This window comes from Mya arenaria, chromosome 11 (assembly GCF_026914265.1).
Source record: "Mya arenaria isolate MELC-2E11 chromosome 11, ASM2691426v1".
NCBI classification, from domain to species: Eukaryota; Metazoa; Mollusca; class Bivalvia; order Myida; family Myidae; genus Mya; species Mya arenaria.
Window position 1 is genome coordinate 5,936,304 of NC_069132.1, and position 19,686 is coordinate 5,955,989.

A 19,686-nucleotide genomic window follows, 5' to 3' on the forward strand; every position below is an offset into this window, starting at 1 on the left:
AATATTTTTTTGTTTCGTATACTATATGACCGCCGGCCTGTGAAAACGACCCTTATCGCATATTTTATCAAAACTATTTTTTTTTGCAAAATTACAAAGTACAATTTCTGTGTGTTCTAAAAATACCAACTAAAATGAAATGCATATTTTTTTAATGCTAAATTTCAATATCAAAGACCATCACCATGCCGATCTTGGAACTTTGAACAAAACAAAATCGAAGACATATAATCGTTTGCAAGTTTACTGCTATGCAATTATTGGTAATAAATTGAAACTTTAACTGTATGGTAACAATAGAAAAGACTTTCGGTAACTGCACAAACACAGTATAAATGTTGATGTAACCATGGCAACGAGGACTGCTATTTAGAATGAAAATATCGCCGGCTTATTTTTCAACATTTTTTGGTAAATTTTCTATTAATTAATATATTCTGATATTTGATAAAACGTATTGAAGGATCTCCCGTAGTGATATTTCCTTAATAAATGCTGTATACCCATATGATATAAAAACAGTCCCTATATGTTTCGCGGCGTATCTTGAAGTGTGTTTTCAAGCCATCGTCTTTAGCATTTAAAAAACAAAACAAAAACATTAAATTATCGATGTTCAATATCTATATGTACATAAACGGTATAACAGATATACCGTTACAATCTGTATTTTAACAAAAAACAACAGCACAATAACAATTCACCAACAACAACACGCGAAACATGTCCACTTATTCAGTGATGTCAGACACTTGGCACTATTCCTCAGAAAGCGGACATGTTGTGTCCTTGTTCTTCGCCCGCAAGTATTTTCGCACGTGAGTTGCCAAGTATGCCTGTCGCTCGCGGCTTAAACCAGCAGCTTGTACTTCCTGCGGTCTACTTCGCAGTACATTTCCACCACGGAACACACAGTAGCTCGTCTCTTCGGTGTCTTCTCCTTTCTTCAAAAAATGATGCCAGGCGACTCGGAGGTGAATCGGAACTGCTGATATGACCTTATTCCTTTTAGTGCACGAAACTGTTCTCCAAGAAATGTCTTCCATTCCCGCCATTCAAACATCGAGGTCCCGTCAGGTTTCTTGTAAAGGACAGCCTCATTTGTAGTTGAAGAAGATGAAACAACGTTTTCTGAAAATGATTAATAAAAATTACTCGCCACATTCACGATATAATTTCGATGTTTTTGTTCAATCATTTGATTTAAATAAACTTAAATCAGTCTGTTGTTTTTAGACTGTCGGCTGCAAGCCGACAGTCTTTAGAGAGCGGTATTTCAGAAACGCGACTAGTCGCCTGACACGACATATTGAACATGAATATATTAATACACACCACCTGCGTAGCAACAGAACTACTTACGTGAATGTGGGGCGTCAAGTACCTGCTTATGTATATTTAACGCGTTATTGCCTTTTTTATGACAAACATTGCGTGTTACTCTTAGTATAGTTGTACCGTTGCAATTTGGTGAGTTTTATTGAACAAAATAATGAAAAATAATGAAAGTATAGCATTTACATACGAAGTCATTTTACCCTACATCCAATAGTAAGCTACACCACATGTTTGCACCCGTGTGACGTCACACATATCCCGGCGTTCAAGACTGACCACCGGCAAACCCCGGCAAAGAACTTATTTTATGAATGAAAGCTATTAAGAAATAAATCATACGCGGTTAAAGAGTTCATGTCATGTAATATTTTGTGAAATAGCTTTTATGTTTCAAATGATTTTTTTCAGCAGCAATCGGACTATTGTATTTGTTTGAGTAAATTGGATTATACCTATCACAGTGTGTCAACGTTATGCCTATTGTTATTTTGGACTATAGGGTGTAGTTTTTAAAGTCATACACAATATGGCGGCGATTATGCGGAAATGAAATTGAATGTTACTTCGAACACGTTCTTCTACAAAATAACCGACCTGTATTTAGTGCTATTGCTTTAACATCAATCGGAGCAAAAATAGCATCAATGTATGCGTCTAAAATGTTAAATTTAGATGGAGACAATCCAGAAATGAGCTGCCAGGAAGTGATCGATTTCGGACACGAAGGTACATGTACATTAGTCTGAAATAATAGACGTGTTATACGGGATTCTTCCAATCCGTAACGTCTAAACGGTTTTGTGCAAAAAGCGGGGGTGTTTGAAAAATATTGAAATTGTATTAAGTGAAGTATTTAAGGTTGAAATGGATAATAAAGTAAAGATTTATATTTACCATGGAAGTGCAAAGCTATTTTGCAAAAAAAGCATTTAATGCATTAAAACACATTATTCACCTTTTCATTAAAAGACACAGACAACAATTATGCCTAGTGGAACAACTTGACCCAATCGTAATAATTCGGCCACCTCTGACAAGCTTCGAGATAATACAATCGTAACAACTCGGCCTTGGCCGAACAATCTGAACACCTCAGCCTCTCGAACCTTACTGAGATGGCGAGTTGTTACAATTGATGGCCGAAATGTTCCGATTGTTGTAAAATTGTGAACTGCAGCCTTGCAGGTGCCCTTCATGTATATATTGTTATGTTTTGACAGAATGAAATGAAGAAAAAAACATCAAACTCATAATTATTTGCTTGATATTACTTTTTGGTTACGGAATTTATATAAAATAATATTATCTGGTAATATTTCTTGTTTTTATATGTTATGGATGCAATATGCTTTAACACGGAATCCCGATCGGAATAACTACCCACTTTTCGTACAAAACCATTTGTACGTGAAGGATTTGCTGTATCTAAAATCGTAAAAAAATCTGTCAACGTACAATTATTTGGACTAGAAGGTACATCTAGCTGATCTACATCTCTTAGTCTAAATATTTGTACGTTGACGGACTCTTTTTACAATTAAAAAAAATGTATATATATATATATATGGCAAATCCTTCACTACAACATCTTCATGTTACTTTCAATTCAGAGTTGATTATTCACTAAAATTATTTCGCATTTTTAATTGTTGTTTACCTGAAACGTCTCAACCATCAAAAAAGAACATATATGCTTCAATTGTCTAAAAAAATAGACGTGTTATATGGGATTCTTCCAATCCCTTACGTCTTATCGGGTTTGTGCAAAACAGGGTGTGGGTTGAAAGATATTGAAATCATAGTTAGATAAGTATTATATGTTTGAAATAGATATTAAAGGTTTATATTCGTATTTTAGTTATAATTACCATGTAAGTGCAAAGATTTTTTTCACAAAACAAGCATTTAATGCATTTAAACACAACCATTTTACATCTATGTAAATCTATGCACCGCAGCCTTGCAGGTGATCTTCATGTATAACAGTTTTATCATTATGTTTTGACAGTATGAAATGAAGAAAAACACTCATCAAACTCATAATAATTCGTCAGCTTTTATTTTTTGCGTACATAACTCATATTTTAGATATATATAATTATCTGACCCGGAATCCCAATCGGAATAGCTACCCACTTTTGGTACAAAAAAATTGTATGTGAAGGATATGCCATTTTAAAATTTGTAAAAAGATCAGTTAAGTTACTATTATTTGGACTAGTGCTTCAAGTGTTTGATTTATTGTCTCTATAATGTATAATGCACCTGTCAATTGTAGAGCCAAGCTGGGAGCTGCCTAAAAATCAGTTACCCAGTTAGCTCAGTTTGACAGATCTCCATGCAAGTGTTCACATGATCGTGGGTTCAAGCACCATACCAGTAGCATCTTTTCTCAAAGGTTTACTTTAGAACCCATCATCCAGGAGTAAACAATTATGATTTTTTTATTAAATATTACAGGCCATGTTCTTTTGTAAACTTTCAGATTGAGAAGTGCCTGGATACAAGGCTAGTATTGTTAACATCATCTGATACAATCAACTGGTACAAAGCTGAAATGGCTGCCTGACCTGACTTAAAAATTGGATGGCAGTACATCAGACTAGAAGATTACAAGTATTGAGGTGGACAAAATGAAACCTGAGCCTACCAAAGCTGACAGATTGCACAAGAAACACATAAATGCAGGTATTTACTGAGATATTGTAATTATTTTTTGAAACTTCTCATTCATTTAGGAAGTTCAGTTGAAACAGAGTTGGCAAAAAAATGAACAAAGGTATATACATTTTAAATTCTAATTCAAATGAGAACTTTACTGGCCAGCACAGAATGGTAAAATGCTAGTCTACCAATATAAATGTGCCTGGTTCGAATCAGTAAAGCTGATGAATGTACTGGTTGTGTAGCCAGGATGTGAGTAGGTCTGCACTTGGCTGATAATGCATATCATATGTTTAAGCTGCACTCTCACAGATTGTCTGTTTTACCAACTCTTTTTTATACCCCCCAAAACAAAGTTTGGGGGGGGGTATACTGGAATCGGGTTGTCCGTCCGTTTTTTTTTGTCCGGGATTCATCTTTGTCGTTATTGAACAAATCTTTTTCAAACTTTCAAATATTAATGACCATGATGTAAACCTGTGCCTCCGTGGATTTGGTCAGAGTCGCATGATCCTGAGTGGAGTTGTGGCCCCTTAATGAGTTAAATTGGGCAAAATTAGCTTTGTCCAGGATTCTTCTTTGAAGCTATTGAGCAAATCTTTTTCAAACTTTCAAATATTAATGGCCATGATGTAAACCTTTGCCTCCATGAATTTGGTGGGAGTCACATGATCCTGAGTGGAGTTGTGGCCCCTTAATGAGTTAAATTGGGTAAAATTAGTTTTGTTCGTCCTACTCCTTCGTCATTTTTGAATGAATCTTTTTCAAACTTTTAGCCATGGTGAGAACATTTGCCCCTGTGATTGTGGTTGGAATCACATGATCATGTCTCCAATTATGGCCCCTGAATAAGTTAAAATAGGCAAAAATTATACAGCTTTGTCTAGCCTAATCCTTGGTCATTTTTTCTCATTTTTTCTATAAATATTTTCAAACTTTCAGATGTCAATGACCATGATATGAACTGTTGAATATGTGATTTGGTGCACCTGTATTAATCAGAATGTTTGCATGGCCTTAAAAAGACCTTTAATTGATTTTGTCCTTAAAAAGACCATCAAAAGTCCTGAAGTTAGGTGCATACAGGCCTTAAATTTGTTACAATATTCGCTTTGGTGGCCTACTCCTTTGTACTGCAACAGGCTCCTGGAGGGGATAAGTGTGGACACAGTACCAACATACTATAGTGACCATTTTGTGATCTCTGCTGCAGTGCCATGGCAGTCCCTGATTCAGTAATAGGTATTCTAAATAAACTAAATAAATGTATTGCCTTGTGCTTTCTAATGATACCATAACTAAGGCCAGGGCAAACAACCTAGACAGGGAAGGGTTGGGGGGTATTCGTTAGCCTTTGGCTTACAGTTCTAGTTTATTTCTTGGTCTTGTAATGAATTATTTTATGCGAATTTCTGAACACTGGACATAACAGACGACTGGAAAAAGGGGATCGCTGCTTTCTTATATTAATTCAGTCAGAAAAGACAACTGAAAATATTGGAATGCTGTTTTCTTATTTTAATACGGTCAAAAGATGATGTTCTGTGCCAAAAATCTCATTATTAGTAAAGCGTTAGTAATTCTTTTAACCATAAAACCAATAGTTACAAATGTAAATATAAAAAACATGATCTTATCTTTTGTCAGCAGTCTTATTTCATCAGTTTTCATACTGCTTTTCATAAGCTTATTCCAAGCCAAAAAGTAAAAGAAGTTGTCAAAACCTTCAATCTGTGACTGAGAGTGCAGCACTCTTACAGATTGAATGTTTTGACTACTTTATTTATTTTTTGTCTTGGAACGGGCCAATTTATGTGAAAATGCATGTTAACCATTCATATAAGATTGCTGACAATAAATTTGTCAGAAAATGTTTATATTTAAGTTCAAAATGTTTTATGCATTTTTCTTAAACCGTTAGTAACACTTTAAGCCATAAAACCTTTGTTTTCGACCTGAAATATGGAAGTCTGCAATCTAATATTTTGTCAGTAGTCTTATATCACTGGTTTGCAGATATTTTAGCAAAAAAATAGGTCATTCCAAGACAAAAAATACAAAAGTTGTAAAAACAGTAAATCTGTGAGAGTGCAGCTTTAAATGACTAAATGTTTTGATTTGGCTCAATTTTCACCTAAAATCTTATAGTTTTGTGGCATCTAAATGGTTTGTTTTTAACAACATTACATGTACATATGTATATATTTGTTCTTAAATTTGTAATTAAGATTGGAAGATTCATTCTCTGGAAAGTAGAAAAGGGCATGTTACATACTGTTATCACTGCCATGACAGAAACCATATTGAGGAGCTGGTCCACCTGTAGGAAGAATTGCGCTATTGGTTGGAGCAGCACTATTACCCAGCCATACACCAGCACTTAGTTTGTCATAGGGAGCATTTCTGAGCAGTTATGGAGACCACTAAGTATGTCATAATCAAAATCTTGGTTTATATATTTTTTTATAATTTAGCATCTGTTGAGAAGAAATTTATTTCTAGATTGAAGGCACACACTATAGATTGATGCCCAAAAATATATTTCTTATTTTAATGCATTATCATGTCTAACTCATTTGACTTAAATGATCAAAGCAAAAGAAATACAAATGATTAATCTGCAGATATACAAATGTAAGCTTTTTTAACTGGGGAAATTGTTGCCACTTGTCTATTAATTAAAGAACACATTTATAATTAATAATGTTTGATCTGTACACAAATCATATGCCTTCTTTGTTTTAACCATCAATGTCAAAGAGTCCAGCATGATAATGCATTAAATTGAAAAAAATGCATTAATTTATATGAACCCTTTAAAACAAAGACATTTCCTAAATCCAATAAAAATAATTGAATATTGATGCAGTGTTCAGTTAGAATATAATATAACTTTTTTTGCAGTTGTTGCAGTGAAACTTGCACCAGTGTGTTTTCTGTGGAGATAAAGAGATAGTGTCCAACTCAAGTTCTGACCTTGTAAGGCCAATATGAAATAACTGTGTGGGAAAATGGGAAAAACCTGCAGTCAGGAATGCACGGAAATCATCAAAAGAACAGTGTTAAATTAATCTTGAATAACTTGACATTTATTTTGTTTGACATATTTATTCATGGTGCAGTGAAAACATTCTTTTTTTCTCATGGTTATTTAAATTTAGAATTGATAGGAGGGAACATCACTATGTAGTTTCATGTTCATAGTCAGATCAAAACCCATGTACATGCCCAAATGAGCATTCGAAAATATCAAAATGGTACTTGTTGTATGTAGTGTAAGTTAATTAACATAATAAACAAAAATATTTAATCAATTTCAATTTATTATGCCCCTTTCAAAGAAGAGGAGTATATTACTTTGCACATGTTGGCCGCTACGTCCGTCTGTCTGACAGTAGACCAAAGCTTTTCCGGGTGATAACTCTACAATTCCTAGACCTATTGTCAAACTTGACATGAAAGTTTGGTTTAACCAGTAGATGACCCCGTTTGATTTTAGGGGTAATATGGTCAAAGGTCACAGTGACCTTGAACAGGAAGGTGTCAAACCATACATCTGACTGATAAGTTGACAATGCCTGCACCTATGGCCCTCAAACTCAACATGGAGGCTAAGTCTGACTATTAGAAGATCCTATTGATTTAAGGGGTCATTGGGTCAAAAGTCAAGGTCACAGTGACCTTGAATGCTAAAAGGTACTAATAATGACTGGACAAAGCCTGCACCCATGGCCCTTGAACAACTTGACTTTGGGGTTGGGCCTGACCAGTAGGTGAGCCCTATTGATTTGTCACAGACCATTGAACGCAAAAAGCTTGCCTGTGTGACAACTCGACAAAGTCTGCACCCATGGCCTTCAAACTTGAAATTTAGGTTTGGGGTGACCAGCAGATGACCCCTTTGGATTTGGAGGTCAAGGTCACATCTCCAATATTGGTCATTAAAACTATGTCATTTACTTATTCCATGCTGCTAAGAGGATACATGTTTATCAGCAAATATCAGCCATCATCTGAATATGAGTGAAAACTGTACCAACTACCCTCATACTTTGAATAGCATAATCTTAAAACTGCCTCAAAGGCATCTTTTGTCAATGAAAAACCAGCTGTCATTTCGGTCCATGCATATTTCATTCAATTGTCCAGATATTCTTGACAACATGGCGCTAATTAATGCTGCAGGTTTGAAATTTAAGACATTAGTTTTTTTTTCTTCAGCACCATGCAGATTAATTAACACTTTTATAATAAAAACAAACTAGAAAACAAATTTTAAAATTATTAGATAGATTATTTCATGGTATGATGCCACAGCACCATGCAGATTTGTTTTCACTTTTATATCAAAGAAAGTAACTCGAGCACAAATTTTGTAGATATGTGGACTCGGTTGATAGAAGTTCTGGGAGGCATTTTTAGGCTTGAAAGAGCATCATTTTAAAGTTATATTTTTATTATGTCCCTTGAATCTTGGGTATAGTTTGTATTGTATTTGCATTTTAAAGACATTGGCTTCAACAGACCCTAATGAAATGAAGGAATGTAATTGCTTACTGAAACTGTTATAAGCGACGTCATAAATTGAAGCAATTTTAACATAATGAATATGCATTTAACTAATTTAAAGCGGTTCAAAATTAGGAAATTTGAATTAAGAATCTTGTAGGCCATTGGATACATGATTAAGTAGGGCCAATATATTTGTGCTTATTATAATCACATTTATCCTTCTTCATCTACCTTAAAGAGTGTTCATCATTTGTATGAAATCATTTGATCACGTTTCATTTGAAAGAACTTTGCGGTAGTGTTTGCTTGCTTCAGTTACGTCACCGACAGTCTTGCAGCGCTTTCAGCGCTTTGATTGTTGAATGAGAATACTTCTTTTTAACTAACCTAGGTCGCTCAAGGTTTCACAGTCCGTTCGCCTGTAAAGCGCCTTCATTCGCCCGAACCCAGCGTCTATTATGCACCTGGCATGACCTGCTACCTGCATCAAATAGCGTATCTCCTCGTTAAGGCCGATCATGGTCCTCCAGCAGAAGTACGCTAGCAGGTAGCGGTTTTTGTTTTGTCCTGAAAATTATTAAGTTTTAGAAATAACAAATTATACTCATAACTAAAATATGTTCATATATGTAGTTCGTACACAAATAGTTACCCCCATTGTTACATATGATTGCCTTTATAGCTTCAAGTAGTGCAACTAATAGGCATCACTCGACATTCTTGCATCTTTATCGTTGACTGACGCCTGAATCACATAACGCCATCTAAATGCATCTTCGATCTGTATAAATTTAAAGCTGCACTCTCACAGATTAAACATTTTGACAACTATTTTATTTTTTGTCTAGGAACGAGCCAATTTTTGCGTAAATCCATGGCAACAAGTTATATAAGACTGCTGACAAAAAATTAGACCGCATATTTTAATATTTAAGTTCAAAAATTGATATTTTATGCAATTTTCTTAACTCGTTAGTAATGGTTTAAGCCATATAACATTAATTTTCGAACGGGAATATGAAAATCTGAGATCTGAATTTTTTGTCAGCAATCTTTTATCATTGGTTTGCATGTATTTACAAAAACACTTGTACTATTGGCATATCTGTGAGAGTGCAGCTTTAATTACCGCCACAATTGTCCGCATGAAGAGTAGTCACTCTCTCCCCGTGCCCAAACTCTGTCAGAGCGTAATTCACGAGCGAAATTACAGCATCTGGCCCGTGAATGCCACCTCCATCTTGCGTCATAGTCTCGGCTTCGTCGATTAGAAAATTATACTGAATCGGAAGGGCGTCGTCCCGAAACCCGAATAAATGAACCCGAATAGATGTATTTAACATATTGTTAAATAGTCAGAATCTGTTTTCGGAAATCAACTATTAAGAGATACGATATTGTCACATTAAAACGTGTGAAAACACTTATTTAGGCGCAAAGGTCCGAGTCCTTAAAAAATAATGCTTCTAAACGAAAATATTTGACTTATTACCTAGGAGTGACAAAGTACATAGGTCCCAACTGGCGACTGTGGTGTGGCAGGCACAAGTTCTGAGCAAAGTCGAACGTGTAATGTGCATGCTGAAAGTCAGTTGAGCATGGCTCGACTGGCTCTGTAGGGCGACCCGTGCCTCTCAATTCGACCATAGCAGCAGTAACGCAGTCTTTGTACACCTTATTTGAATACAAAGACATGTACATATAATTTTGAAAGTATGAAATATTTAGCTCATTCAATACAAATGTTAAACAAATATAGTCTAATTTCAGCGAATGTTTTCATTGAAATTGCATCTTACATTAGTTTAAACATATTTATTTTACAACGATTGTGAAACAAGTTATTACAACATTATATTAATCACTCTTGTTGGCACGAGTTTACGCGAGAGTGTGGTGTTGTGTTGTGGGGGGAACCGGAGAACCCACTTCTCCGGCTTGGTGACCACGAACCAAACTCACATGCGCCCGAGCCGGGAAATCGAACTCGGGTCGCCTAGGAGAGAAGCGAGTGCGCTAACCACTGCGCTAACTGGACAACCCGAAGAAGTACACTAGGAGGGCAAACATAAATAGTGTAGCCGAACGAGTTCTTCTTTCAATATATTTCCACTGAATAATAAACTTAACATAATAATAACTTCAACACCAATAAAATACCTTGTGCTCTTTTCAGGTCGCATTGATGTGTCTCTCGAGAGCTGATGCAGCAGCTAGCTTCTCGTCGTCTGTCGTGGCATCAGCGACTCCTTTCCGTGACATCTCGCACGTGACACACACGTCCTCTTGGGGAGTGGCGATCTGTAAAAGAATTGAATAATTAAAAAAAGTAATTATTTAGGTTGTTAACGTTTTATTTATCACTGAGCTAGAAACGAATACATTCATCTCGAATTAAACAAAATAACTATCGCATTCTTAATATAATACATACAGAAGATTCTTTGATGTACCGCTCTACATGTTCTTCTCATGTATTTCTATTCTACACTGAATACTTTACTACATTTCTGTACATGCCGGTCGGCTTACCTTTTAGAAACGTGCTTAACCAATTATTTGAAAAGATTTACATCCGTAGCACTCCGTTTAGTGTCAATGATGGTGCACAATGTTTGGACAAAACATATGTAAAAAAGCTGATGAAATGAAAATGTGAATAACTTATGCAGCATGATGTGCTTAGTACTACTTACCTTGATGTTTGGACAAAGCTCATGCCACAATCTGCAGAACGTCCTATATTTAATACATTTTGTGGCTGCTTCAATGCACGATTTTTCATATAATTTATGCATTTTCATTTTTGTGGTGGAGCTGTGGAGGAAACCTGGTGCGTCCTTGGCTCTCCATCTGGGTGCTGCAGGCATGGGCAGTCCTTCATCAATTGCAACATTCTTTAAAAATGATATAACATTTTCAATTTCTTGAAAAGTTAATGCATGAATGGGCCGCCGGCCTTGGTTTCCATGACAACGGGGAACATTTCCATTCTCGTTAACATGTTTTAAGAGAATCTTGAGATGAGTTGGGCCGATGTCATACACACACATGAATGATTTTTTATTTAAAAAGTGTCAATTCTTAAAATAGCAATGGTGATTTAGTTTTCAAAAATAATAAAATTTATTATAAAATTGAATTGCATTTCTGTTATTTGAACTTATTATTAAACAATTGTCATTTAGCGTCAATGAACAGTTAAGGATACCTCTAGGTAGTTCAATTATGTGAATGTCTTGATACCGTTGAATTGTGTCCAAAGAATTCGTCATAGAATCACTGTATCAGCTGTAAAAAAAAAAGTTTCTAAAAATTTATTAAAAGTTAATGGGATCGAACCGGGAACGTATGATTACAAGACAAGCGCTTATCCTTCTGAGCTATTTTCCCGCTTGCCCTTGAAGCAATGCATCGAGGTATCAATTTATCGATAAACGCACATACACTATCGTACGGAGTTTACCGAACACGTTTATTTAAAAAAATGTTGGTATTCTGTCCAATGTTTACTGAGAAATACATGATAATAATTCTACATGTTTACATTTATCATTATTTAAACAGTTTTTTATATATAAATTTACTTTTATATGAACCATATGCTTACCTTTCTGCATTATTACTTTGGGAAAGCGTCTTTACTTTCACTTGCAGACGATTGAAAATAAAAGGAGAATAAAATCAATTTTAAGTATATTTCATGAATGGAATTATACTTACTTCTAAATCGTCCATCTTTCAACCTTCTGATACATCGGAATATCAAATATTATGCTGTTTTCGCCATAAAAATTGACTTTTCAAACAGTTACTTTTTTTTTATTTATGTATTTACTTCCGCATTTCTTCGGGAGTTTTCGTGCAATTCCGTCAATATCTCGGAAATGCGTTAAGGTTCGTTTTCTCAGGCCGGCGGTCATATAATACTCGATCATCTGGTTGTTTATTTGCTCAAATGCTTATATAAAATTTAAATTGTGACAAAACAACTTATTTGTACAGTTAAAACAATAAAGATGTTTCCTCCAAAACTTTACTTGCCGGCTCGCTGGGGTGGGGGGGGGGGGGCACGGGCCCTATGTGCCCCACCCCCGGTAGAGCCGCCACTGTTAACAAGTTAACCACTTAACATTAAGCTTGTAAAATAATACAAGAATGGCAGTTGTAGGCATTAACATGCATTTATTTCCCATTATGATCTTTTATTTATTGAAAAAATAACTAGTAACGTAACTAGTTAACCACATAACTAACTAGTTAATTATATGGTTATCTGGTGGCAGAAGTATGCCACCTTATGTTATATTTGTGTTGTTTTTAAATGTTGAAACTGAACAAATAAAAAAATCAAAATAATCTGAAACTCTTTTCAAGTTCGGATATATATAAAGTCTGAAACATGGTTTACGTTTGGAAACGTGTGGTCTGAAATATGGTATAAGTTCGGATACATGTCTTGTCTGAAATATGGTACAAGTTCGGATACATGTCTTGTCTGAAACATGGTACAAGTTCGGATACATGTGTGGTTTGCCTTTTATAATGTGTATGCTGTTTGTCCCTCGTGGATATAATGATGTAAGGCTTTATCATTGTGCCTTTAAACATGATATTCGCCATTGTTTGGCTTATGGGCTTGTCACAGTAGTCCCCATTATACATCTATAGTATCGGCTGTTCACAATCTACTCAAATGTTTCTGTTTTGCACGTGTAGTGGGCCAGACAGATGCGATCAGTTGTTACGTTTGCTCGTTTACGGAAGGCTGCAAGGACGAGTTCCAGGCGTTAAATACAGATTTCACAACTGCAACTGGTTGCCTATCATGCTCCAAGGTCAAGATCAATGACGGTTAGTATACTGCGTAATATCAAAGATGCGTCCGCACTTATTTTAGACTGGTACCCTTATTCTCTTTTCTACAAAAAGAGACCGGTATCAGCTAAACCAGGGGCCCGTCGTACAATCGAAAAGTATTCGGAATACGGGAACCAAATCAAAATGGCGGTGTAAGTAGTAAACAATCAGGAGAGCCGATGTAAAAAACGTTTTGTTTTTCCTTTGTATAAAATGTTGGTATATTGATGTTATTCATTCCATTTCCGACGAATATACATAATCGAAATCTTATTTCTTTATTTACCAAAATGACAAACTTAGTTGAATAATTATACTTCAGAAGTCGGTACCGTCTTTTTTGGGACCAAATTTGCATGTCACCTTGATACGTTTTTTGGATAAAATGTGTTATTTTTAACTATTCATTGCATGGCACATAGCATTTTTTAGATTAATTATACTTTTTTCTTTGATTATATATGACTATTCTTGACATTTTTAATATTTTTGACATATGTGCCCTCGTTTTTTTTCGAATAGTTTGAGGTTTCAAAAATATGATAACTGCATAAAAATTATGTGCAAATTGTTATGGATACTTGTTTGATGTTTTTGCACATTTTCATGCATTTTATAATGTTATCTGTAGTTATTTGTGTTATTATTGTAAACTTATAACCAAATTCCATGTACATAGCATGTGATATCTGGTGATATTGGTAATAATGTGGATTTTTTAATGTTAGACCACAGGGAGCAGAAACAAATTATTTGTATATATTAGCTTAAATGAATATAGATATATACATAAAGGACAGAATAAAAATAATTTGTTTCTGCCCCCTCTGTGTTGGACAAAATTTGTTTGAAGAAAAGTAACAACTTACAATGTATCAGTGTGGACTATGCAGTCTATGCTCATTTTTACAAGTATCTTGAAATTCTCCTATTTCATTGAATATTCACCATTATTTTATGAATAAAGATTTCAGTATTGATATTTGTTAAATCTTAAATTAATTTTGCTCTTTTTATCAATAAGGGGATTTTTTTGGATTGAACCCTATTCTTATTGATGGATTTTTAATTCCCCGCCATAGAGTGGGGAAGGGTTTATAAGAATGCACTTCGTTCGTCTGTCCATCTGTCTGTCTGTCTGTAACATTTTGTGTTCACACTATAACTTACTTATGCATTGATGGATTACCATATAACTTTGTACAAATGTTTTCCTCATTGAGACAGTGTGCAGTGACCTTGACCCGGGTCCATACCTCAAAGGTCAAGGTCACACAAGAGTTCACATGCTCGTGTCTGCACCATAACTTACTTATACATTGATGGATTACCATATATCTCTTTTTTAGCCAAAATACACTTGACATTGAAATTACCTACATAGTTGGTTAATAAAATCACTGTATGCCCTCGTTACTGTACTATTATTAATGATTTTTGTACTTATTCTGGTAAGAAATTATATATTTACGACATAATGCTCCATGCTGCTCTTTACTCAGCCACTGTAGTTTAAGAAAAACACTTCTTACCATGTAGAAAGAGTTCTGGGTTCAAATCCCAGCGGTGGCCAACTAGAAAAGCATTCAGGGGCTTTTAAATTCTTGTCATTTTTTACAAACCAGAAAAGTATCAAACCTTTCTTTGCGAAAATTTTGGAACATTTTTGTCAATATTATATAGCCCATTGTAATTCTATTTTTACAATAAATATATTGTTTCGACTGACTGGTCTTGAGTTTGAATTACATGCGAATCAATATTATATTGATATACTGGTAATTTATTTATATAGCAGGACTTGTTAGAAAATTTCATGCCAAGCAATTAACATTAAGATACATTTACAATTATGCCTAGAAATAGTATAAAGCCAGCTGTAAGTGAATTTGTATGAAGATTTTTGAAGATTTTTTTAATTTCAACCTGTTTATAAATTTGTATATATTATATTGTGGCATACTGTGTGTACGATACAGTTAAGGCCCCCTTAAATACCAAATTACGGACATAACAGACTATGGAAATTACTGACCAGACATAACGGACCATATTTAGGGACATTACTGACCATCTTGAGAAACTTACAAACCATGATTTATAATGTTATTAACATTATTTTTTTAATTTATTCACTCCAACTGATGTTTAAAACTGGGAATTTCTGTTGCATAAATCAGTGTTAATTAGTTGTAATTGTGGCCGGTAATTATAATTGGTATATAATAAAAGAAACAAACATTATACTGACAGCCTTTAATTAGCAATCATGAAAGTGTGAAAACCCAGTGTGATGGGGTTCTGTCACTGAACCTTTCAATAAAAAGATGAAACAGAAAACAAACAAATATGACAATCCAAAGTTTATTTCAGAAAGCAATCTATCACCTATAAGAACATATAAATATTCACATTCGCAAGTATACATAAGTTGTATGTAAAATTATAAATCATTGTCTATAATTGACCTCAAATATGGCATTTGATAAATTTTGTTCTAAAACAGTGAGTGATGTCATGGACCTATAAACCATATACATGTATATGGCTTATAGGTCCGTGGTGATGTATAGTTCATGGTTCATAATGTCCCGAAATATGGTACATTATAAAGTAAAAACAAACTATGAGTTAAATTATATATCATTGTCTGCAAATATGGTATGTTATAAAGTTAAAACAAACTGTTAGAAAAATTATATATCATGGTCCATAATGTCCCTAAATATGGTTTGTTATATCCCCAATTCTGGTCTGTTGTGTCCGGTCTGTAATGTCTATGGTCTGTAATGTCCGTGACCCTATATACCTGTATACATGTTTTAAATATTCTTTACCTTAGCTTAATGCTTGAACCAAAATCTGAAACTGAGACCACGTGACTTTTGGGCGCTAGACGAATGAAAATATTTTGCTTTATCTTAATGAATACCAGTACTGTATATGTATATGAGATAAATTTACTTATTAAATAATTGCTTATTGGATATAATCTTACCTTACCGACATCAATCCACTCATTTTGTTTGATTATCAATGCAGGTGTAACGCCATAAATATAGTTGGAATATAATCCAGCTAATAGATATGGGTTGATAGAATTGATTACATCTGCACAGATGTATTATTGTGACACTTTTAAATGATTACAAAGCATCTCCATAAACTTGATATGCCGTCCTTCAGGTGTGAGTTCAGCCAAATTCCGGCCCCAATTTCTCGAAAATTCATAAGTCTCTTACAATAGGATCAAGCTATACTATTTTTGTTTTATTAAAATTTGTTTTCATGTTTACGTTAATCACTTAATGAGAGTTTTTAGACTTCAATAAAGAAATCTTTATGATATATCAGTTGCGAGCCACGACGACCACTCAGTTGGGCTAATGAATTCATATCAAGGACCTTGACTGAGATAAATGAATCAAGGCGGTTATCTTGTTAAATAAATCAGTCAACAAGAGATATTTCTCGAAAATCCTGTCGTCTCATTCATAACTTTGGTGCAAGTGCCGCCATTTTGTTGACATTGACAACTGACGAGCACCTGCTGATCCGGATTGGCGCATACCTGTCGTTAGATTTTTACCAAAAAGTAACGAAGGGTACCAGTCTACACTTATTTTGGCGTCAGAATGCTGATTGCAACCAATCAAAGTGCTTGATTTTGACCAATTGACGTTCAGTTTAAATAACCAATGAAAGCATCGCTTTGCTCGAGCGCTTTTCGCGGCGTATATAATGCCGATTTGGATGACATTGTCATTAGTGGTGGATCCATGGTATTGTGGTAACACACTTGACTATCAATCCAGGGGTCGCAGGTTCGGTTCCCGCGAGGAAAGTTAAATGGGGGTCCCGCGTGACAGTGCTATACACTGGTGTGCGTTAAAGAACCAGGGTATCTCTAACCAGAGTTACATTCGGTCTGTGCACTATGCTTCAAAAACGTACAATGACTAACAATCTTATCGGAGCAGCACTCGCCGAATGGGCGAGGTCCGAGTGCGAGTATAATTAAGCTAACACACCACTACATTGTCATTAATGGCGGATCCGTGGTCTAGTTATAACACACTTAAATGTCAATCCAGGATGTCGTAGGTTCGATTCCCTGCCGCTCCACTAAAAATGGCCAGCAGTTTTATCGGAGCACTCGCCGAATGGGTGTCATTCTAGATGCAGTTTAAAATCAGTGAACATCAAGAACTATATGGCATTCATCGACTTGAACTTTGTAGATGCTCATTCCATCACACCGGACCCCTATTTAACGTCCCTCCCGGAAGACTTGCGTATGTTTAATAAATAGCTTACGAGTTGTTGTTGAAATAAACGATAGTTCATTTAAAGCATTCACTTCTATGCTCTTGCTGGAAAGCTCAGTTATCCCGCGAGGCATAGTAAGTTGCAACTTCTTCGATCTTTCAGAGAAAGCTCTGCTTTCCTTATAACTAAAGTGCTTGTAATCGTAAAGAAAGTCAGTGGACATTCCTTTATGTATATACAAAGAAAGCTCGGCTATCTGGTATTTTATGATTGGAAAGTGTTCTAATTTTAAAAGCCTAGCTTTCTTCAAATTCACAGAGATCACTGACACAGCATTACAGTTGGAAAGATTGGAATTAATTGGTAATAAACTACTAGTAATCATAGGCAAAAGGCCACAGTGAAGAATAAGTATACGAAACTTCTTTTATAAATATTTTGTGATTATTAACTTTATTATTTCGAAAGCTAAATCGGTGTGTCGTTTTTGAATATCCAATGTTGTGCCAGCACGACTTTCGTTTATGAATGTCCAATGGTCAATGTCGTGCCAGCACGACTTTCGTTCGTGAATGTCCAATGGTCAATGTGGTGCCAGCACGACTTTCGTTTATGATTTTCAAATGGTCAATGTGTTGCCAGCACGACTTTCGTTTATGAATGTCCAATGGTAAATGTGGTGCCAGCACGACTTTCGTTTATGATTTTCAAATGGTCAATGTGTTGCCAGCACGACTTTCGTTTATGAATGTCCAATGGTCAATGTCGTGCCAGCACGACTTTCGTTTATGAATGTCCAATGGTAAATGTGGTGCCAGCACGACTTTCGTTCGTGAATGTCCAATGGTAAATGTGGTGCCAGCACGACTTTCGTTTATGAATGTCCAATGGTAAATGTGGTGCCAGCACGACTTTCGTTTATGATTTTCAAATGGTCAATGTGTTGCCAGCACGACTTTCGTTTATGAATGTCCAATGGTCAATTTCGTGCCAGTACGTCTTTCGTTTTGAATATCCAATGTCCAATGTCGTGCCTTTCGCATTTGAATGTCCAATGGTCAAAGTCATGCACGCGCGAATGTCCAATATTTAAAAAAAGTTTTGTTGTTTTGCTGCTGTTGCTCGAGGGTGCGAGTCTACCAGTTCCTCCCAGGATATTTGCACATAGGTCGAATCTTTATCGACATACACCTGCACCTGCAGCACAGACTACTGCAATACCGCAAGTCACGTGACTGTTACCATGGTTACCGCTCTTCTCCTCGCCTTGGTTGCTATGGTGTTCAGATTTTAAAGATACATGGATATTGTATGGCTTTGAAATTAAACATCAATGTGACTTTGTGTTTTAACAACTGAAATTGTATTATAGATCTGATAGTATTTGTTTTTACATGACAATATACCTTATTTCCATTTAATATAACCATCTAAACTTAAAACTTTTGTTCTTAATAAAGCAGCATTACGTACTTCAAACAGAATGTCTTCCAAGCTCAATGCAGCTATCCATGTTGTTCCATCAATAAAAAAATTATATTAATAATTTCGTTTTTCGTTTATACACATATATCCCTCCTGAGTGTTGTCAATGTATTGAACCACGCTCCCGGACAGACTTTTAATCAAACAGTTGGGGAAATTCAACTTGATCAACAAGAGAGAGATTGCGATCTAATTAACTCGTTAAAATATATCTGAAGGAGATCACAGATGGTGCCATTGAAATGTATTATTGTATGAATAATTATGATTCCAAAAGAAAATTTAACTGCTTAATTGAAATTACTACGTGATCTACTTGCAATTAAATGTTTAGATTTCTGAAATTGTAAACCGTCCTTAAATATATGAGGTTGTTTTCGATGGAAAATGGCCGAACAGTTCCAAATGTAAGAATGGTGAAAATTCAACCAATAGTCAGGTGCTTGAGTATGAAACTTTAATGTGGACTGTGAGCGCACCTTACATCATTACAGTTGTATTTTTTTAGAGTAAGAAAGATACTTCAGTGATTACACAGATTTCACCAGTGTCACTTAA

The 19,686-nt window shown here is 35.2% G+C and overlaps 1 protein-coding gene and 1 long non-coding RNA gene across 2 annotated transcripts; one reads left to right on the forward strand and one right to left on the reverse strand.

Moving 5' to 3' along the window:
* Window positions 1-489: 489 nt before the first annotated feature.
* On the reverse strand, window positions 490-9,764 carry LOC128207852 (uncharacterized). Its single transcript, XM_052911019.1, has 3 exons — window positions 9,644-9,764; window positions 8,902-9,081; window positions 490-1,131 (listed from the first exon to the last, which is right to left on the reverse strand). Exons 1-3 carry the CDS (start codon window positions 9,762-9,764, stop codon window positions 947-949), a joined length of 486 nt encoding a protein of 161 aa, XP_052766979.1. The 3' UTR covers window positions 490-946.
* LOC128207697 (uncharacterized) lies at window positions 1,853-7,316 on the forward strand. Its single transcript, XR_008256755.1, has 4 exons — window positions 1,853-2,064; window positions 3,824-4,026; window positions 6,231-6,429; window positions 6,907-7,316. It is a non-coding gene; the product is annotated as an uncharacterized LOC128207697 (long non-coding RNA).
* Window positions 9,765-19,686: the final 9,922 nt, after the last annotated feature.

Bases quoted from the DNA above. Each gene is read 5' to 3' on its own strand.
- LOC128207852 (XM_052911019.1), bottom strand. From the start codon at position 9,764: ATGACGCAAGATGGAGGTGGCATTCACGGGCCAGATGCTGTAATTTCG. The intron at 9,082-9,643 runs GTAATTAAAGCT...AATAATTTTCAG, and splicing joins TCATGCGGACAATTGTGGCG to GACAAAACAAAAACCGCTAC. The intron at 1,132-8,901 runs GTTAGTTAAAAA...AATCATTTTCAG, and splicing joins TGAAACCTTGAGCGACCTAG to AAAACGTTGTTTCATCTTCT.